General features: G+C 42.0%; 1 protein-coding gene across 1 annotated transcript in view; it reads right to left on the minus strand.

Annotated features, from left to right (window-relative positions):
* The window catches only part of LOC138562836 (olfactomedin-like), a 191,405-nt gene that overhangs the window by 64,723 nt on the left and 103,219 nt on the right, over positions 1 to 23,463 (minus strand). Inside the window, exon 3 of the mRNA XM_069642809.1 lies at positions 2,203 to 2,409. Within this exon, the coding sequence (XP_069498910.1) occupies positions 2,203 to 2,409 (207 nt within the window). The remainder of the gene's footprint in view (positions 1 to 2,202; positions 2,410 to 23,463) is intronic.

A 23,463-nucleotide genomic window follows, 5' to 3' on the forward strand; every position in this document is an offset into this window, starting at 1 on the left:
ATGACATTTGGTGGAAAATCCCTTTTTAGGATGTTTTACAAAACATTAAGGTTTGGTTCAAGCAATAAGAACAAAGGGATGTGGAGGGGGTGTCTTGTGACAGCACAGGCAGTCCACATAACCACATTCCAGTTTACGCATGTAGAATGTATATGAAACAAGATATAGCTCAATGATTGAATATACATTTTCTACAGTGAGAAAAGGAGGGGATCAAGGTGACAGATGATGTACTGGGTAGGGGCAGTCTTTCCTTGAAGGGAGAGGAGATTGAGTTTGGGGGCAGCTTTAATTGCCAAATAGTATTTATGGTTTTAAGGTTAGCAGCCACAGAGGGAGTTCCTTGTTGGGTGTGGAGTAGGAGTGAAAGGAGTTAGTAACAGGAGGCAACTTCCGGTATGGAGGAACGTGAGGATTAGACAGATAGTGTAAGGCCATGGAGCAAAGGGCCATGATGGGATCATTGGGTGATGAAGTTAGCCTGGTGGGAGCAGGGTAGGGTTGACACTAGACCATGGACATATTTTAAAATGAGTATACGGAATTTCAAGAGGAATTTGTGTTTTAGGAGAAGGGAGGTGGGCAGTGGTTGGTTGAAGGAGGCATGGCAGAAGACCGTTTCAAGAGACAGCTGAAAGAGTGAGGAGAAGGTGAGAGAAACCAGGGTCTTGAACGTTTGAGGAGAAGATGGATCCACAGGGGCTTGCGTGTGCTGGCTACCAAGAGGATGGGCACTAGAAGCTAAAATAGGAAGGAGTAAGGTTGGTAGGGGGAAGAGAGAAAGAGTTAGTAGACGCTAGACATAGTTGCCTCACATATCTTAAGAGATATTGGATGAGAAGTAGAAGTCAGTCATTAGGAGAGACAGAGAAGAAGATACAGTGGGGCAGGGGTTCTATCACTGCTTGAAAGGCAGATGAGAGTATTTGGGGGGGGTGAACTGTGTGAGGAGATAAGATTGGGAAAGTAGGAAGCGAGTGGAGAAGCAGGTCCATATCATGAAAGGAGTTGAGTGGGTCACAGGGCCTACAGATAAGAGGATTGTGTGGGGCATGGACGCAGGGAGTTGAGTACGAGTGTATTCAAAGAAAAGGAGGGGCAAGTCAAAAGGGGGTGAAGGGCCGGATGGTTATCTTGTTGATCATTAAAACAATACCTTCACCATGTTTTATAAACAATTTGTTTGTGTTGTATCTATTTAAATTTAGGCTAAGGATGTTGAGCACACACATATGTTCAGTGTTCTAGGCGTGAGAGGTTTGAAATGGATGAGGAGTTATAACCTTATGAGTAAAATCTTTGTTACTTAGAAATCCTCTGAAATATATTGTATTTGAAACTCACTGCAGTCTAGATGCAATTCTACATGAGCACAAAGTCGTGAATATCTACCAGGATGTGTTATAATGGGGGCATCCTGATTTAATACAACACCAAGAGCGGAGGGCTTAATTGGCCGCTAACAACCTGGGGACCAAGGTATAATTCAGGGAGAGCAATGCGGGTTGGCATGTCTAGAGCTCAGCTCTCTCAAAATGTGGGCTTGGATCATGAGTTTCAGTATCTGAACCAAATGAGTCCACTGATTCACTCACCCGCCACAGGAACACACTGCATTTTAAATTCAGATTAAATAGTCTGTGTTTGTGATTGGCAAACTGGTAAATCTACGTTGGCCCAAAATAGTCCATTAACACCCGCACACAATATATTACTTGCTGAAGTCTATGTCTAATGTGATAATTACAGCATTGTTTGTCAAGTGGGCACCATAATTTCTTGAAAGTAATTTTGACCTTCCATGTATATGTCTGTCTGATTCAATTTTTTCAGAGGTTTAGTGGTTTATGAGGTACAAGTATGCCTTATGTTTAAGTTCTCATCCTATTTTCTACAAGAGTCTGAGGTATGCAGAAACAAAAGGCAAGTTGTGTTTCGTCACACTTTATCAGCCAATATCTATTTGTGTTTTCCTTTATTTGAGGGCATTCCCAATGTTTTCTTTGTTGTTAGATGTAGTGTCTTATAACAGGATTTTCAAAGGCTGGTCCTTGTTGTCTTCCTGGATGCTAAGCTTTTCACTTCATTATGTACAAATTGGCTAGACTTAATAAAAAAAACTCGGGATATCACTGAAAAACCATTTCAGTACCTTCTAATGCTATATCTATTTCCATAAGGTCTGATGGCTTGTGGACATACCTCTTCATAGAGAGTCTCAACCATAATGTTACTTCCGCCCATGGACACCTTCAGTTCCAGGATGAGGGACTCCATCTCCTGAATCTCCAGTTTCAACAGCTGAAAGTCCAGCTCAGTGTACGAAGATCCTTCCATTTTTTCTACTCGGCGGGTCAGGTTTGTAATCTTCTCCACATAGATGTTCAGTGTTTTCTGGTAGCTGTGTATCTAAAGACAGACATGTTCAAAAGGTTGCAAGCACCAACAATGTTTAAGGCTCTTTTGGCGGTAGTAACATGACAAAAACAGAGTTTCATAAATATTCTTCTGAACTTTGTTCAAGGAAACTTGAATCCACTCTGAATGTACCATGAAAGAGCCCATAGGGCAATGGAGAGGAGCCATCCATCAAAGGACACGCACCTCCATGTACTGATCAAAGATTTCAGCCATTGCCTCGTAGGGGATGGTTACCAACCACAGGAGGAATGCTCAAGATCTTCTTAGAACTGCTCTTATTTGTCAAACCTTCTACTACCTTATTTTTTTTTTATCAACTTTATTTAATAATTATACAAAACATAATACAACTAAGTAACAGCAGAATGGGAACAAGCAAAATATTACTCCATATACATCAGTGCAACAACATGCAAATTACTACTAAAGTAACAGCTATTCAAAACGAAATCCGAAAACATCCCCACCCTCCTATCTCATGGCAAGATGTGATAACACAAAACACAAAAAAAAGGACAAAACATACACCCCTACTAATCCCCAACCTCAATATCCACAAAATAAACCAAAGCCTACACCTCATCCAAATAAATCCCTGAATGGCCCCCATCTCTCCTCATACTCAGTTTCCCGATGTTGTCGAACTGCCTGAGTCTTCTCATACCAAGAGAGCATCCGCATATCCGACACCCAGTTCTCGCAATGTGGCTTCTTCCTGGATTTCCACACCTTCATTATTTGTTTTATGGCCATCAACAATGCTCTATCAATCCATTCCGAACAATCCCACATCTCCACACTTCGACTATCAGTTGAAAGGAAATGCTGCATCCCTTTTCCCTGGACTGTTTATATTCGTATGGGAGGTTGGCAAATTCTGGTACAAAATTGGAGACTCTGGTGATTTCTAAGTCAGTGTTGGTTAATTGGATTCTGGGGTGTGGGCAATCCTTGTATTTGTATGATTCGGCCTCTATTTGGCTGAATCCGGGTTTAGAAATTAATAATAAAATGCTTAATTGGAGGGGCTGGGCTAACAGGGGCCTTCTGAAAATAGGGGATGTATGGAGAGGGGGAGGATGGTTCCGTTTGAAGAATTAGCTAATCGTTATAGTCTGCATAATAGAGAGGCGGGTAGATATGGGCTTTTGGAGCGGTGGCTGATGGAAAGATTGCAAATGTTGAGCGGACCTTTGAGTGGTAGACCTCAGATTTGTGAGATTTTTGCTACGTCTCCTAGGACAGTTTCTACATATGTTAGGTTGATGCCTTTGCAGGACTGTATGAGGAGTTCCTGGGGTCAGTTGCGAATGATGTGGGTGTCTGAATTGGAAACTGATCTTTCTGATGGCTTGTGGGATAATAGCTGGAGGGCTTCGGTGAGGGCCAAGGTTGATTTAAATCTGAGGTATATTCACCAACGTCTTTTAGGCCGTATTTATTGGACACCAGTGAAAATGAAGGAGAGAGGCTTGGCTGATGTAGATCTGTGCTGGGGGTGTGGGGGCTCGAGAGGGACCTATCTACATATGCTCTGGGAGTGTAGTAGAGTGCTGGACTTTTGGAGAGAAGTTTTGGATTGCATTGATATAATTAGTATGACACTGCCTCATACTTTTCTGTCAGTGATTTTCCTTTCCACCTTCTAGTACCTTGCACCTGTAATTTCCCTCAATGTCCAGTATTGTGCCTCTCTCCATTTAGTGTCCTACCTCAAGTTTACTTTGTTTTCTAAACCTGTAATAAACATGTTCTACAGGTCAGCCAATCGCCACTACCACAAGTGCCCTATTAGAAAGACTCTATATACTGTGTACACCTGCAAACTGCATCTACACTCTTATGCACTCGCCCCAACCTTGTTACATACTGGAGTAGTCCTCACTTCTGATGATCCTTACCTCTATTTGTATCATATCGACAGAACTAACTGGATGCTGATTTCTGTATTCTTGCGGATACTTGTATCTGCAAAATGATGGTTGTTGCAAATATGGGTCTCTCACGTGTATCCATGTTTGTTCATTTTATGAACGCTTGCATCATAAACCTGCATGTTTCCCGGTCCAGAAGTTGAATACCCTCGGATCCTGAGGAGCTAGATTTCTCTTGTTAAAGTTTACTTCATTTTAGGTGGCCATCTAGTTTAGTTGTGATCATTGGCCAGTGAGGATGGCTTGCAGACACTACTTCCTCAGTCCTTGGAACACACCAGATCATATTAAGCTAGATTCAACACACCCCTCACTTTCAGATTGGATATCAGAATCACATAACTGGCTCACACCCCCAGTAATGTGATCTTAGTCCAAACCACTGAAATGTCCAGCTAAGCAGCCCTTCCACTACTAGTTTCATTAAAAGGGACACCACACCACACCCACCAAGCGGGACACCACCACAAAAGGCTCCCCTGACAACTGGTCTATTAGGATGAATTTCCAGGCACCATTTACTCCTGCATTGAAGTGTGAAAAGCCACCACAATCCAAACTCACTACTATCATCTCTTTCTTTTGGGTACCAGTTTCATACAACCAACTGACATCAACAATCACTTGCCATGTGCTATCTCATTTTGTGTCTGTAATCGGCATCTGCCATTGAGAGTGGACGAAGGCAAGAGCGCTGTCTTGCTCAACCCCTGCTTGGATCTGGAAAGGGCCACCCAGTTTGCCAACACTTTTTTTTTTTTATTTGTTTAGTTGCTCAAAACAACTTTTCCAATATTTAACATTTTGTTTTCACAAGCAAATAAGATATTACATTTTGCATAGCATCAATATACAATAGTTTCCAATATTTATGTACATGAAAATTCTGGCACAGTTGCCTCCACAAAGTGTACAATTGCTCCCTTCACGGCCAATCTAGGACTTGTAAAGAGGAGTTTCCAAAGTGTTCCCTCATCAGGCTCAGAGAATAACATAAGTACGTTTTAAAATAGTTCCATGGGCATAGACTGTAAGCCAGGGCAAGCGACAACCAGATGTTGAAGAGTTTCTGTCTGTTGTAAATTTAGGCAGTATCGACAGAAATTCTCATCTGGGGCAATTAGATTTCTCCTCTGTAACACATCGCAGGTGTGCCACAGGTTAAATCTAACTCTCATATGTTGTCGCAATAAATGAGGTGATGGGCATTTATTTAAATATTCCGCCATGACTTTGTATTTCTTCAAGCCAAATATTGCACTATCAAAGTCTTTGTAGGTCTGACAAGCTGCAAGATTCCTAATCCAGTCGCATTCAAAGATTTTTTTTTTTTGTGCTAAATCTAGATTAGAGAGCAAAGTCTCAATGGTTACCGCAGCCTGAGCCATTTCATTGTACAGAAGCATGCACCACTTGTTAGAAAATCCAGTGGAGCTGACAAGCAAATACTGCGCTACTATGCCCAATACATTCGATACATTAAGACTTAACAGACATTTCCTCAGGAAGGCAGACATTTTCCACAATATCTGAGAATACAGTGACAATACCCCCAACTCAAAGCGTATGATAGGTAGTGGAGTACAGTTGGGCAATTGTAACACTTGCCTCCAGTATTTGCCCTCTAATCTATCCCAATACAAATGATTCTGTGGATTTCCTGCTTCGACTCCATATAGTAGTATTGGTACAACCTTCATTTGGTAAAAGGATACTGCATGTTTGAATGAGAATTTAGCGTATTTTGCAGCAAGATTCCTTGTCTGGGAGGTCAAGGTCTGGAGTTTATTACGTGTTTCCCAAATTTCAATTTTAGGTATAACAGAATTGGTAAGAGTTACACCCAGATATTTATAGTGTTCAACAACCAGAAGTTCCTTGCCCTGAATTGTCCAGGCATATTTCTTATTCTTTCGTTTACCAGTGTTGTGGCATACTACTACTTGGGATTTTGTTGCATTTATTTGCAAATGATTAGTTATCGTGTACTGAGTTAGCCTATTTAACATCTGCTGAGGGCCATAAGGTGTTTGCCACAATAGTACTAGGTCATCAGCATATAAGAGATAGCTGACTTTGTTAGTACCCAATTTCGGAGAATCACAGCAGATGGTACTAACGATTTCTCCCATGTCATAGATGAAGAAGTTGAATAAGCTTGAGGCCAACAGATAATAAGCCTTGAAGCGTTAGGCGTACCTGCATCGTGGTGTTTGAATGCAGTAGCATCAACATATTTACTAATGAGCAATTATATCTCATGAGTTTGTTGTAAAGCAGTGTCTGATCAATGGGGTCGAACGCAGCCCAAAAATCTCTGAACGCGAGGTAGAGTGGCTGGCCCCTGGCGGCATATTGCATTTTGATTAGATTTAAGCACATTATGTTTGGGATTGTTCCCAAACCAGAGACAAAGCCAGATTGAAAGCTGTCTCTTACTTGTGCCAGTAAGGACCACGCATTACATTTTTTCAATAGCAGTCTACCAAAGATTTTACCTGGTACATCAAGCAGGGAGATCGGACGATAGCTACTAGGTGCCCGCCAATACCCCTTCTTGAATATCAGAACGGTGATGGAATGTGTCCATGTTCCAGGAATAGCCTGGGCTACATTGACTGCTGTGAAGATGTAATGCAGTATCGATGCCCACAGTTCCGGGTGCAACTTTAAGGTATAATTTGATAAACCATCAGGTCCAGCTGCTTTGGAGTTGGATGATGTTTTAATGAGAAGGAGAATATCCTCATAATCGAAGTCAAGATTAAAATGACCATATAAGTCACAGGGGTCAAAAGGCACAGCACCTTCTGGAACTGAATAAAGATCAGAAAAATGCTGTGTCCAAGATTGTTCAGACACTGCATTTGATTGTGCCGCGAGTTGTGGAGATCCCGTCGCAAAATTAATGAAAGCCCACATTTTAGCAGTGTTCTTGGTTGCTAATATGTTCAACCTGCCTGCACCATCTTGATGATACAAATTTGCGCAGTATCTTTTTACCCAATTTGTTTATTTTAACTTTATTTTCTCAACCAGTAGAACTCTGATGGCCTGAGGATACTTAATAGCCAATCTCAACTGAGCACGTTTTTCAGTTTTCTTTGCCTTCATAACGAGGTCAAAGATGTGCGGATGTGTAGTTTTTGCTTGCGCCTTCATTCTTGGATCCTGAAAGAGCTGCATGGTGTTACTATATTGAATGCACAAATTGTTTGCAATACTAGAATTTTGCTCAGCTGATTCTGCTAGATTCTGCTAGATATTGATTGAATTTATATACAGTGTCCTCTGACCATCATAGTCTATTACGTCCCGGATTGACAATTAGGACACCTTGAGCTTGGTCACTTTGTTCAATTTTGCTGAGGCCTCTCTGCCACCATTTCATTGTTAGAATATTATGATCAATTTGTTTGGTGTCAATGATTTCAAAATTCTCAATCATGGGCAATAGAGAAGTACTCACAAAAATATAGTCAATCACTGATTCCATTTGGCCATTTCGCCATGTAGCCCTAGGAGGTATATCTTCTTTGAATATACCATTAAGCATATGTAAACCACAAGATTTAGTCAACATATGCCATCTGTACGCTCTACCTTTAGCAGATGGATTTTTCTTACAGATTAAATTGATATTTAAATCTCCAGCAAGGATCAAATGAGTGATTGATTTCTCCAACGCGACCAAATCCAAAAACATTGTGACATCATTGAAAAAAACATTATCACTTATGGCAGCAGTGTTCCAATATATGTTAAGGACAGCATATTGTACACCCTCAGCCCTGACCTTTACCAGAAGCATGTGTTTATTTGGTGATGCCCAAAGTTCCGATGACACTCCCTTTCGGATTTTGATGGCTGTGATGAGGCCAGCCGATGGTCTACCCACTGTGGGCTTATAAGCAGAATTGATGTGAATATGAAAACCATTCCAGACGGGAGGATCAATGAGCCAGGTCTCTTGTAGAAGAATTAGATCGTACATTCCTAAGTGATTCGAATCATTATTAAGGAGATGAGTATACCCTCTAGTGTTCCAACTTAGGATAGAGATTTGTGTTTGCGCATGATCCTTGACTAGTTATATTTGTTCCTAAGTGCATTTACATGTAGTAATTCTTGGAGGATGTCTCTTTCCTTTCTGGACCGCTGCATGATCCAACAGATTATTCAAAACCCGGATAGTTGTGTTGTTTTCTACAATGAGTTCAAATCCCAGATTAAAAAGGTGAGTTTTTGCAGACCAAATAAGATTTTGAACAACCCGAGAGTTCAGCCATAATCTCACAGTGTTGAGGTTCTGGTCACTCACAAACTCTACATACTCAATGTCGGCTGAGTTGATGTCCTCCAACTGTACAACTTCAGAAAATATGGCCATAATAGATCTTCTATTAAGATCATATTGCTTACAGGGTGGTTTTCTGCATGCCAAAATTAATGAATATGATATGGTGCCAATCTTTTTTTCACCGGAGGATTTGTCAGCGGGCCTAGAGCAGTATGAGTTTGACTATGCGGAGCTCTTGGTGATTCACTTTTTGTTTTTGCCTGAATTTGTTTTAGGGCAGTCTCAATTAAACCCATCATTTCCGCTGTTAAATCCGTTCCTTGGGGATGAGGGGATTGTGGGGATGATTTCTGAGACTGACTTTTCCTGAAGTCAGGAGGAACTCCAGCCAAGCTAGGAGTATATGTAGCCGGCATTTTTAGAGTAGACGCACTCATTTGTGTGTCATTTCCTCTGGATTGGGGATATTCCAGAATTTGGACACTACTTTTATCTGAGGCCACTCTTCCCTCCTGCTCCACTAGACTATTAGGAGGAAGACATTTCAAATCCCTCCCCGATGGAATTATCAGGGCTTGATCAGACATATATGCATCCACTGCTGTTCTGATTTCCTGTCTATGTGCCTGAAGGGCGTCTACATTTCTGAACTATACTAGCTTTAATATTATCAACAGAAGTTAGTGACACTCTCCTTTTCGCTTTTTGCAGGATTGCGACACTGAGTAAGTCTACTTCTTTCAGCAGTGCATTCAGAGGAGCATAATCTGCCGGGGAGGGTACAATGCTAGATTGTATGGGTTTACCCTGTATCCGTTGTTTATATTTTTTCCTTATGGCTTCAGATGCCGCAATGACGTTTTTTTTTCTTTTGGGAAGTGTGAGAGCCTTAAAGAACTGTTTGGAGCTTGACTTTGTTGCCACTTTAGGGGCACTTTGATTTTTTGTTAACTTACCATTCTGTATGTTTTTGTTTATCTTGCCATTAGCGGGGGTGAAGATGGTGTACACTTTTTTTTTATTGTCGTTGGTGATGAGTTTACGCTAACCACCAGAACATCTTCAGGGGCACCCTCTGAGACACAATTAAGTATCAAACTCTCATTTGGCATTGTGTCGAAAATAATCCCCTCGATCAAGGGAATAGCCAAATCAAGTTTCTCTACTAATGCAGAAGTCTGGACAGGTACTGAGAACATGACTGGATCTTTGTGTTTAGGGATACTTAGTTGATGTAATTCCGCCCTTATCTCGATCCCAAAGGTATTTTGCCAATTAGACATTCGATCCAACACAGCCGCCTGTTTCTCTAATTTAGTGTCTAATGCCTCAAATAGTTTCCCTAGGGTTTGAATGGCAAAATTCATAGCCTGCAGGGTGGCTTCCAACATTCTCTCACCCTGCATGCCTGAATGCGCCGAACTCCTTTTACTTATGGAAGAGATAGGTCTTCTTGGGGTAGGGCGCATAAAGGAAACACTCACTGGTGAACTTGTGCAATTGGGTTCTGGAGTTACAAACATTACAGGAGAGGCTGACAAATTGTCAGGCAGCGTTTGCCCAGAAAACCCAGAGCCCTCGTCTTCAAGGTCAATGACTTGTGCATCTAGCGTGCTTTTCACCTCTAAATTATTTGCATAGTTCGCATTTGCAGTTGGAGGTAGCACTTTTAACATTGCGCTATCGGTAACAGACGAGGTATGCGAAAGCATTTTGGCAACGTTGGGAACATTAGATACATTCAATTCACACGTATCATTCACCACAGAGATAGAAGAAACTGGTAACTTACACCTCTCAGCCTGATTCTGCAATACACACTTTGTGTCCATATAAGTTTTTGTGGCTGCTGTAAGAGCAGCTGGGGTGTTGCTTTTTGTCACCAATGGCTTTGAAACTCGCGTCGGTGCCGGAGGTATGATATTGGCACGAGCCTTTGCCGTAATGTCTTTGTAAAAGGCACGGATATCCGCATCCTTTAATACTTTTTCTGATCCACACAAGGTTTTCTTGTTGGTACCTGACACTGGCGTAGAGGCAAGATGAGAAATAGTTCGCGAGTGGCTCTTGGATGGGGACATAGCTAACGCTCTCAGTGAAGCGGGCGAGGTTACACTAGGCTGCAGAGTGTTTCGCTTGGACGAGCGCAATTGCATTCCACACTGCAATCACGCAACGTACCCGAAGTGCCTCCTCGCCGCAGCGCCAAGGCAAGAGGCAAAGAGGTACTTCTGGTACTTCACCTGGTGTGCGTGCGCTGGTGCGTGCGATCTGCTGCTTTAACCACTTCCTGGCAAAAGGGGGCGGGGCCACTGGAAATAAGGCTGTATAACGGCTAAGCAAGCACTAAAAATAATTTTAAAAAGATGCTATAATCACTCATAGTTATTAGAAAGTCCCCACATATATCCCCAGCTTGTGACCGCGGTATATACCGTTGAATGGAGCAATGTGGACACAGCCTTTCAGAACGTCCCGGACAGCGTGAGAGGCAAAGAGGTACTTCCGGTACTTCGCCTGGTGCACGCCAACACTTTAGCCAGCTACATTTCAACCAAGCAGCTAAACCTACACATCTCTCTCCCAAACCATACTCTCACCTTAAATCATTGCACCCATTCTTCATGCATTGAATCATCTCATCCATTATTTCAATTATTACCGCATCATCCACATTCTCACTACTATGAAATTAAGGCCCTTTAGGAACGTGCATGCAACGGATGGGTTCGCACAGAATAACTCTGACTCCAAATAACCGAACCAACTCAGGAAGATGGCAAAGTACTGTTTTATTAACAATTATCTAAAACAGGGAGTTACAACGAACATCAACAGACGTACGCTCGATTTGTCTCAACGATCTTTTCATAAAAACATGGTTTATATCAAAAATACATCAGAGGTGATGTCATACTACGTGGCAAATAATTAAAAACCCACCAAGGATCGTGATAGGCTTAACGGGAACATCTAAGTACACATTCTATAGGAACTAGGATTGTGATTGGCTGCCGACTGTCAGGTGGAGAACATATGCCTACATCTAAAACATGTAATCTTCAGAAACATTAGATACACGGTTTCTCATAGGTCTTCAAACTATAAGGTCCATCGTTATATGGACCACTACAATTGGTTGGCATGCTTGTGCCATGGCTGGAACCTTCGGTTCACTTAGCAGCATGTAATCCCAGACCCAAGTGCAAGCAGATGAGGCTTGACACTACCTCCCCACACAATTATCCCAGCATCTCTCATCACCCAAGCCCCCTGCCATGAAGATTGTCTTTGAACTTGGCCTTGCAAAAGTATCCTTGTCTTCAGAATACTTAGGAGTGCGGGCACTCACTATCATGTTCTAGTAGTCCAAGTTCGAACTCTATTTTCATATTTGGCCCACGTGACAGGAGACCATGATCTGGTCCATTTTGTAGGTTTTAGATGCTCCAAATGAATAAACTTGGCACTCGTGGTGTTCTTTCTTTGCACCTTAACGAGGGATGATCCATCCTTCAAACATTCACTCCTTTCCAGAATAGATAGCCAACCTTGGCTGCTTCAGTCTTGACTTCAGGCCAGACAACCTTGCCATGCAGCTCCACGATTCAGCATATTCTTGCTGCAACACCGTTTTCCCTTTCCTCCTAATGGGTCCTGGCTTACTAATTTCATGATACCGATGTCCAGCTCCTATACAATGGCGGCTTTGCCTGCATTCTATTTACTAGGTATAGCCAGCTTCTATGATGACTTAGTCTACTTGCATTTCAGCGTCTTTACAATTATTGATCAGTTGATTTGCTGCAGCACTTTGTGCATGTGTCATCTTCTTTTTCGTATTTAAAAGGTTCTCTTGATTCTTTACTTCATCATTAGTTTCTGTAGGATCATACATCCTCTTCAGCTAGTATCTCAGGATGCTGTACATATCTCTTGTGACGTCACTAGCTTCTTTCTTTGCTCTTTCTCATATTCCTTCAGGGCGTTCCTCCCTTAGGTTGTCATCCCTTCGGGGATACATTTGGTAGGGTTGTCTCAATGGGTATCTTTTCTCAAACATGCGTTGCGGTATTGGCACAACTGTTGGTGTCAAACATATGGGAGTTAGGAGGGCAGGGTTTTGTACAGAGGCATGCAAATGCTCCTCTATATTCCCCCTCTGGTCGAGTCCTCGGCCACCTCCTCAATTGTTTCCACATCCAGCCATTTTTTCTTAAAGAAGTGTTCTTAGGTGTCCATATCTTCATCACCCCCCCTCAGGATGCCTGCTGATTTGATATGTTCATCTACACTCCAGGTCATGTAGTTACATTTTCCATTCAGGGCACAATAGACCCATCATCCCACGTACTCCTTATGATTCTTTGGATATAGGAACTTTGTTCCTTCAGGTGCTACAATGCTGGCCTCTATGGTTTTCCTGACAGCTTCATCAGTTAACTCCTTGGCGTTTGGTTCAGGTTTGACATTGATCATGATCTTCTTCCCTACCACCTTCTTTGCAGTTTTCTTGTATTGGGCAATACCATCCTGACTACACAGAATCCAAACATTGCTAACAACAGAATTACTCCAAGAACCTTGAATATGTTTGCCAACCACTGTGGAATCCATGAAAACAAGGAGGCAAACCAGCTATCATCTTCCTTGTCATCTGTCTCTTCTTTCATTTTGGCATGCAGGTCTGTCAACAGCGTTATGGCCTCTGTCAAGGTTCTATTCTGGTCATCGGGAGAAGGTATGAATGTGCAACATGATGGCCCCATTTTGGCTCAAAACGCCTTCCATCGCTGTGAGCATATCAAGGACATATCGGTTCTGGAGGATCATTAGTCGTATGGCCCTCAGCTCTTCTTTAATGGCGTTGAATCCCTTTATGGTACCATTGATTGTCTGTAGGTGCTCCCACCCAGTGATCTGAAACAATTTGGCATTTGCTACTGTCTGAATTCCAGGCATGAATATAGTTGTCATTATCAATATATAACGTCATATGCTATTATATGCTGTTATTGATTTGGCTGAGAAATAATGTTCTCATTTTGTCCGACTGAGAAGTTCAAGCGATCTTCTTTTTCTCAAATGGGCATCCACCGTTGGAAATTCACCAATGTTCAGGTCACTCTGAGGAATCACTAATTCTGTAACATAAATGAGTAAAAGGGAACATACTCCACCCAATTCCTTAGGCAACTTCATATAGGCTCTAGATCCACAAGCCCAATATCGATCCATAAGGACGGCTGTCCCTCCTCCCATCCTGGGGACATCAATTGTGATCTTGCATTCTTTGTTATATCCCACATGTTTCTTTCTGTGTCTTCGGAAGCATAGTGTTGCATTAACCAATGGGATTGCAATTACTGGACCTGATTCATCTTCTACCCATGTCAATAGTTTGGAGTTCTTGGCCCATGACTTTAAGCATCCATCATTCACTTTTTGCACTTCTTGCACGTAGTCCGCCTTCAGAAGATGAGCTGCACAGGAAACCATTCCTTCTTCCCATCCCTTCTAGGTATGCACTCAACCATAGATCAACATTTGAGTTTGTTCCCAACATCCAGGTGATCCTGCTATTTCTGTCACATCAGGACAATTCATTCTCTTCATTTCTTCAATGATAATCTCATCCTGCGGCAGGGTACACAAGCATCTTGCTTTTCCATCCAGGCTCATTCTCCATTTGTGTGGTCTTGATATAGTTATCCTGGTATGGAAACAACCATTTTGATCTCCATCTCAAGGTCACCCAACTTCCTTGAAACTGTTCTCGAGTAGTACATGTTGCAAGATGGCTGAGGCACTTTGCATCGTGTTCACTCACTTTTGAAATGAAAGTCCTTACTGTATTCATGGTATAGGGGATGAAAGAGCAGACATAGCAACTCTCATCAGATACTCTTTCTCCCACCTTTTTGATGTGTTGATACCACATGTTATTCCCAGGTGAGCTGCATTATCTAGATTTGTATTTATCCCTTCATTATCCTCATATGCATCTCTTCTATGTCTTCCAATATATTTATAGAGCTCAAAGATTTTGTCATTATTCATTTTCATAGTGGGGAGAACCATAAGAGCTCTTTCCTCGGTAGACACATTAAGATTATAGAGAATGTGAAAGATGAGGAACAGAAAGACAACGAGAACAATCATGCAAATATATCATGTATAGAAATCTGGGAAACCATTTCTCGCGCCATACTACTGCTGGCTGAACTCGTTCACCCTCTATGATCATGCCATCTTCTTCATTAATAATTTTTAATACAATCATCAAATTTCTTTTATGTCTGCAACTGTATAATTTGTTCAACTATAGCAATAAGTAGTCTTCTTATCACTGGACCATTTTTAGGATCCTATCAGAAAGTGTGAATATTAACGTCTCTTCTAACAAGAGCAGGGTAAGACTGAAGTATGAACACAAAAACAGCAACCGCAAGCCAATGAACGTCACTGTCGGCAGGTACCCTGTGTTTTTTATCACCTTAAAACAAATATTCTCCACAAAATGAATCTGGATACTGATTTCTTTTCCTATTTCTGATCAAGAACTGACGTTTAGGCATAACTCTGATGCATTATTCTCTGCTTCAATATATTTCTAAAAGTTAATTTCAAAATTCCTGGAATTCTCTGCAAGTCCTTGCACTCTCTGCTAAATTGAATTCCAGGCCATATAAAGTGTATGTTAATCACTCATTGCTTTATCGTCCTTCTTCTTAGTCCTAGATCGGGTCTGCAAATTCTGAAATTCTTCTTCTTGTCTTGCTTCTGGATCAGCAACGGTGGGAGAGAAGATCTCGCTTCTCTAAATTTTCACATTGTTGAAGTGGAGCCAAACTCTTCTTCCTTGTTCTTTAACTGCAGAAGGGTACACTTCTTCAGCACAGAATGGGACATGGAAATGTGGCTCATGCCACTTCCTGGTAAAATTCTTGATCAGGACTCCAACATATAACTTAGGTGCAGGTAATAGTTCACTTGGATCGGTTGCCAAATTATCTCCTTCTGCATTCTTAGATCGACCCCCCTGATGCTTGACTTGATCTGCAATGAAAGAAATACTGGTAGTCATTATTGTCAAGTAACGATGCATCTCATCACCTAAGGTTTTGGCTACACTCTGGGCATCACTCTTAATCCTAGATGGAGGTCTAAGGGGCGTTCACATCAAACTCCCTGCAACTAGTTTGTGCGAGGTGGTGGTCCGATCCTGGCTGATTCTGAAGGGCATATAAATCGAGGGGTAGGCAATACAACCACTCCTTCTTCAAAGTCATTTTAATCTTGCCAATCCTTTCTTTGAAGAGGCCATTGAGTCTCTCACATATCCTGATCACTTGCAGGTGATAAGCAGAAGAAAACGTATGCTTTATGGTTAACAGAAGCCCTACCTGTTCAAATAGCTCAATGACAAAATGCGTCCCATTATCGGATCTTAGCACTTCACACACACCCGACCTCAGGAATACTCTGCACAATAAAAGCTTTGGTGGGTAAGTGGCATCAAGGTGTGTACACGGACCTGCCTCGATCCACCTATAAAAGGGACACATCACCACTAATAGATACCTATATATCCATTATATGTCTGTAGCATATCCACATAGTCAATATGTAGATGCTGAAACGGACCATTCGGTCGAGGTATTACTCCTTTGATAATTCTCAGTGCATGCCCAGCACCAAACATTTGACACACAATGCAATTCACCATAAATAGTGCAACGTGTTTCAATACATTAGGAATTAACCAATCTTCTGCAATACTAGCAGCAAGACTTTCTCTAGTCACATGCGCAGGGTAATGCAACTGTTCAAGTGCGACATTTAATAAAGCTACTGGCATCACTGGCTTTCCAGTGCTGTCCTGTCGCCATAATGCTTCAGTGGGGGATAAAGAGCACCCCCTTCATTTCCAAAATTCTTGCTCTTCTTGTGGTGCACTTCCCATAGTTATGATTGAGTTTTCTTTAATACTCTCAGTACCAAAACTCTTTCTGAAGAATATGCAACCCTTTTGGCTTCTACATCTGCGGCGTAATTCCTGCAATAGATAAAATCTGTTTGATTAGTATGCGCTGCACATTTAACGACCGAGATGGCTACTGGGAGTTGTAGTGCCCTAATGAGCCTATCCAATAAGGACACATGTTGCACTGGAGTGCCGTCTGCACAGAGGTAGTGCCTCCTCTTCCAATGTGCTAATCCTGCATGTACGGTTGAATTCACATAGGCGGAGTGACTGTACACCATAATTTTCCTGTCCTTAATGTTTCTCAAGTGCGACAATAAGCGCTACTAATTCTGCTGCTTGTGCTGAAAAATGAGACAGTAGTCTTGCACGAGCTACTACTTCGAATTCTCCATTTAATCTGTGTCTCACTGCTGCGGTGCCTGAATGTCTTTCCCAACTAGTCTGATCAATTTTTGAAGAACCATCAATACAAATAATCTCCCCTCCCGCTAAATCATTCTTCTTTACACCGGGTATATCATCATAAAATTCAACATAATTGGCACAGTCATGCACATGATAACCTTGTCCTATGGGTTCAGCTATGAATGTGGCAGGGTTCACTATTTTACATCTTACAATTTTAATCGCTGGGTTAGAAATCATTACCTCGTAAACTGAGGCTCTTTGGGATGTCAATGTGCCATTGGGTTTCTCCAGAATGGCAAATATAGCATGCTCCACGAAAAGGGTCATAGAGCAGCCCATGACAATACTTGTGGACTTCTCAACTGCAAATGTGGCAGCTGCCAAAGATTGTTTGCAAGGGAAATGTCCTCTCATTACTGGATCTAAAATCTCACTATATACACCAACGTTTTGTACCCCAATGTGGTTCTTTTTGTAAGCACTGCTGTCATTACTGACCTTTCTGTGTTTGAAAAGAAATAAAATTCCTCCCCATAATTGAGAATTCCTAAAACTGGGGCTGTGCAAATAATTTGTTTAAATTCTTTTAATCCTTCCTCCATTTCTTTGGTCCATTCTAGTTTTGTTTTTCCCACGTGTGCTTTCTTTAATGCTAGCAGAAGTGGCCTTGTGTACGTACTATAATCAAACACCCAGGCACTAACATAATTGTACGAACCCAAAAACTGTTGCATCTGTCTCATGTGTTCGGATTTGATGTTTTCATGATTTCCTCAGCTCTCTCAGGTGTCACTTTCTTTCCTTCATGTGAAATCAACTGACCTATGTATAGCACCTCTTCTTAACAGTACTGTAACTTCTCTTTGTCCACCATATATCCCTTGTCTGCTATAATAGTGATTAGTTGGGAAGAGTCTTGCCTGTACTCATCCTCTGTGGTGCTACAAATCAATACCTATGCATATTAATTAGCTTTGAATTTTCACCCTAAATTACTAGGGTAATCCAGATATGGAACCCTTGCTCACTGTTCTTAGAGAGGCACAGATCTATCTCACTGATGAGGCCAACTAGGCCAAAACACGTGTCTGGGTTTGCTGTTGGTACTCTTGTTCAGAAGAGAATTGCCCAGCATTTCGGTGCTGGACTGCCCTTGGGCAGGAAAAAGACTGATATGTAGTTCACATTTCTCTTCTGTGAAAGGATGGTGAGCTAAAGACTCTGGTTGAGGCTCAAACCCGGGATATAGGCGGGTAGAGAGAAACTCCCAGAACCCCCTTTACTTATTCTACAAATCAATATGTAATCTACGTACTGTATCACCTCACCTTTGAGGTTGATATTGTCTAGCTCCATCTGTAGAACTCTGTTAAAGATCGATGGGGACTTACAGTACCCTTGAGACAGCCTACTATGTTTTAGTCTCTTTTGGCAAAAATGTAAATTAAGTCAAGTCTTGGGAGTCCTTGTGCAGCGGAATCGAAAAAAACGCATTTTTCAAATCGATCACCGTGAAGTATCGAGCTTCTACTGGGATACTACACAATATTGTCACCGGTTTGGGAACTAAAGGAAACTCAGCATCTACAATCTGGTTAAGAGGCCTCATATCCTGGATAAATCTCCATGACCCCCCTTTAGATTTCTTAATCGGATATACCACGGTATTATCCAATGATTCTGATGGCACCAGAAACCCCTTATTCATCAGTACTGAAATAGTTTGAAATATACCTTCATCAGCTTCTCAAGACATGGAGTACTGCTTTGCTGAGGGTAAAATTGCTCCTGGCTTAAGCTTTATTTTAACATCCGCTATCACCTGAAAGTAAACCTACGTCATAAGGGCCTGAGTCCATAAGGCACTCAAGATCCTCCTGAAAAAATGATGGTCATTGCTTCAGTCTTCTCCGAACATATCATCATCAGTTATGTCAGTCAATCTGTATCCTTCCTCACGAGCTATCACTGTTCTCCATGGTCTACCCTCAGCGTCTACTCCTTCGAGCATTGCCATTTCCTTTCGTACTATTGCTGCTTCCAGTTCTATAGGAATAGTCTGTCCACCCACCGCATCCATAGGTATTTGTGGTCTAAATAAAAACTCATTGGGTATACTCACAATTATTCCTACCAGGCCATGTAGCCATATCAGTAAAATGCTTATTCCATATAGAAAAATCTCTGGATCTACTGAAATGCCTCGCAGAGCCACTTGCCCTGTGAATGTCAGTATGAACTCTATCACGTTTAAATAGTGTGTTCCTGGAGTGTTGCACACTATTCCTTGGTCAGTAAATGAAATCGTCAAGTTAAGTTTTGTCATAAAATCTCTTCCTAAAATGTTAACCAGTGTCTGTCGTGAATATAACAAAGGAACGTACATATCACATTCTCCTATGGAGACTGGTAATTTATCAGTAAAAGGAACCTGACTTGTAGCTCCAGAGAACCCTTGAGCATTGATGGCAATACCTGACATTGGATATTTTCCCTCTTGTATACATGAATGAGTTGCTCCAGTGTCTACAGGAAAAGAAAAGGATTTGCCTCCTATCATCACATCGACCCTTGCTTCCTCTTAGGGGTCTGGTGTCAAAGATAGTATTGAACACATCAAGTCACCATATGAGCTGTCCTATTGTGGGTACAAGGTCATCCCCGTCCCTGTGAAAGGATTTCCTCCTACCACAATGACGCCTCCTATCCTAGGTGTCAATACGTGTCCTGTATTTGCATACTGCTGTGTTTTGCATAGGGGCTTGTTGTGACTGCCCTTGTGGCTTATTAATTTTTACTTGGCCCTGCTGTTGCACCTACTGTACTTGTGGTGCCTGTGCCTGATAAGATGTGTGATCTTGGGCAAAGCCCTCTCTGGTCTGTGTACTGTATGGTGGAGGATAAGCTGCCCCCCTCTGGAAAATTGGCCAATTTTTACATTCCCCTGGCTATACGCATGCAATATGTCCTGTCATTCCACAATTCCAACATACTGGAGGAACTCTCAAATGAATCCCTCCTTGGTTATATCCTCCCTGAGCCCTCTGATTCTCATTCTGTGTATTTTGGAACATCCCTTGTTTATTCTGAAATCCACCTTCTCTTCCTCTATAACCCACACCTATGCCTCGTGGCGTAAACCCATATCCACCTTGGTCCATTGGGTGCAAATTATTCACCTGCGATGTACATATTGTCTCCTGCATTCCCAACCCTTCTCCGCTTGTCAGTACCGCCCCTTCTATAGCAAATTTTGACAACCTTTTTTAAACTAACTTTGCTTCCTCGATCTTCATATTCTCATCTTTCTTCTTATTTTTCTCTTGTAATAACCGACAATGGTGTACTATCATCAACTGTATTTCAGCCCATGGCTCGCTTCCATCCCTACCTGTTTTTTCATCTGTCTCTGTACTGGTTCAGGCAACCCCTGACATAAAATCTGGTTAAAATAATGCCATTGTCTTTTCCCAGAGCTCGCAAGTTTCAAGTTGCCATTTCTCCTGAATATCCTGAATCTAAGCAATAGGGTCTTCATCTTTCTTCATTTTATGTGTAATAATGGCACCCATATCTGATGTGTCGGGATACTGTACCCTGAGAGCCCTCCAAACATCTGTTCTACAATTATTAAACAGGGCTCCATCATGCGCTGTGTTTTGTGCAGTCACACTTGAATATCCCACTCTCCTCCATATTTCATCAGCCCTCTCTCCAAGAATGGCTGCCAGGAGACCTTTTATGTCCCCCATGGCCAACGTATTTCCTCCTGTCATTTTCTGTAATTCGTATATCCATTTCCCAGCCCCTGAAGTCAAACTAGGCAGCTTGCATTTTAAGTTATCCTTGTCCATTTGTGGCCATTGAATGTATTGCGGTCTTGCTCCCCCTTCTCTGACAAAGGGAACTGTATGAGCCCCATCCCATAGTCGGATCCCACTATTAGTCTATCCATGGCAGGGATAATCGTCCCTGTCTGTTTCCTTGTCTGTAATGGCCTTAACCTGCTTACATATAGTGGAGACTCTCCTTTCTCACTATGTGATTGTCCTCAGGAACACTCAGGATATGCTATGGGACCTGGCGTTCTATCATTAGACTGTTCCAGATCCGACCATCTCACTTCTTTATCCATTTGTGTGCTTCTTTCAGGGGCACACATGCTCCCTCCATCTGCCCCAAGACCAGACTCTCTTTCATCGCCTGACATGTCTAGTCCCCAACTAGTGTGACTATCATCCCCATCACCTTTGTCTAAGTTCAGTCTGCTCAAAGACAAAGCCCTGCATCCATCACTGAACAGGTTTCCCTCCTCACTTCATGGTTGAGGTACTGGCCAGGGGATCGATCACCATTCCCTCGATTTCCATACCCGGTACCTCATCTTAACTGTTGATAGACATTATCAATCCTTTCCCCAATGCTTTCCGCATCAAATATTTCTTCTTCTAGCGCTATTCTAGATACTGCTGGTGTTACTTCCTTTATCGGAAGGACCTATTCCACTCTGTCCCATCGTATTTCTGGGCTCGGCCTCATTTGTTCTTTATGAATGAGACTGGCATCGAAATCACACTGTCTTCTTTTTCGTTCTATTTCTTCATATACTTCCCTTTGCTTTCTTGCATCCCTTCTAATTATTTCTTCCTCTTTCCTTTGTTCTTCTCCTCTCCTTACTCCTTCCCTTTATTCCTCTTCTTCTCTGTAATCTTTTGTCCCTTAATCTTTGTGCTTCGTCCTCCACTCTTTCTTTCCGTTCTGTCACTTTCCTCTATCGCTCTTTGTCTATTGTCGTATTTTCTTTGTTCTTCTGCATGTTCTTCAATTTTCTCTTGTTCCTCCTGATATATCTGCTCTTGCCTCTCCCTGCTTTTCCTTTTCTGCTCATTCTCTTTCAATCTTTTCTCTCATTCCTTATCCTTCCTTTCTTGTTCATCCTTATCTTCTCTTTGCCTTACTTCCTTGATACTTTTCCCATCGATCTTGAGTAATATCTTTCCTCCCATCCATTCGTTTTGTACGAGCGCTACCTCATCAGCCTTATCTTTTTCTCCTTTCAATCTCTTAATCTCCCTGTCTATATCCGTTGATAAATTCGACTGCTTACCCTTTTCTTCCTTGTCTTGTATAAACATATACATCTCTTCCTTTCTTTTAATCTCTTCCGCACTATCGTCACTACTTTAAGCTGGAGGATCATAAATCGGATTACTGTACCCCCGGCGCTGCTCTTAATTCCTTTAAAGGATACACTCCTATCTCTTCCTTAGCTACACTCTTTGCCTCAGGCAAGGTAAGGGGAGCTGAGGACTTAACGCCTTCCCACTTATGCTGATTAAGCACCCACTCCTCAGCTGGCGGGTCTTCTCTTTCCTCCTGATACATTTTCCAAAGCTCTAAAATCGCTAATCTTTTCTCTAATTTCTTCCCTGTGTACGCAGCGTGCAAGTATGTGGTCATGTGTTGCAATACCGCTCTTGACAATGATCCTCCTTGTGGCTACGGCATGAACATTCTATCTGCTGTGCCTTTACCCATTCCGCATTATACTGTTTGAGCTTGGGTATATGTTTTGGCAGTGTCTTGCATAGGTACATGAGGGGAGTATACCCCATAATGACAAGTCTCAATCGATTGTCGATACTTACCAGTCTGTCAAATAAACCTTATACCTTGGCTTAAATCGCCACTTTTCAACGTTTTAAAAAAACAAATATGAGCAAGCACCATCAGTCGCTGCTCAGTCCACTTGTTTCAATGGCCTATCTATTCTTATGATTGGCGCCAATCATTTTACTACACTTTATCTTTACTCCCTGTTACCTTTTCAATTCTTCACAATCTCTATTGCTCTTTGATATTTTACTAAACCAACAACATTGAGACTAGTCATACATTACACATTATAAACACTGTGATCACTTTTTCCCTTGCCTTTACTTTTTTACGCTGTACAGGATTTGAGACATCACCTTACGCAGTCCTGACTGTGTGTTTCATATTTCACCCTACCCCCGCTGGGGTTTGAAATGTCTCCTTCTAATTCCCTTGAATTAGGAATCTCTAGGCGGTCTCTCTTACTCTTCAATTATTACCCGTTACTCAAAATTATTACAATCTCATTCCCTTATTTGCCATTCCCCTTAGTCTACTCACCATTCGTTAATCAACTGGAGGCCCTCGGTATCGACTCCTCCATCAATCCGACCACTTTGCTTTCTGTCCGCAGAGCACATGTGGAAACCGAGCAGGGATTTCTTCAAAGGGGTACCTGCCCACCGTCTCAGTTCTTCTTGCAAGTTTATTTCCATTCGGCCGCTCTCCACAGGAAACTCTGCGGTCTTCAAGCTATGACGGAGGATGCCCGATCATCCGAAAATCTGAAGCTGAACTAGTTTGAATCTTTTTGA

The sequence above is a fragment of the Ambystoma mexicanum genome, unplaced genomic scaffold (genome assembly GCF_040938575.1).
Source record: "Ambystoma mexicanum isolate Mex_15411 unplaced genomic scaffold, UKY_AmexF1_1 Mex_scaf73, whole genome shotgun sequence".
Taxonomy (NCBI): Eukaryota; Metazoa; Chordata; class Amphibia; order Caudata; family Ambystomatidae; genus Ambystoma; species Ambystoma mexicanum.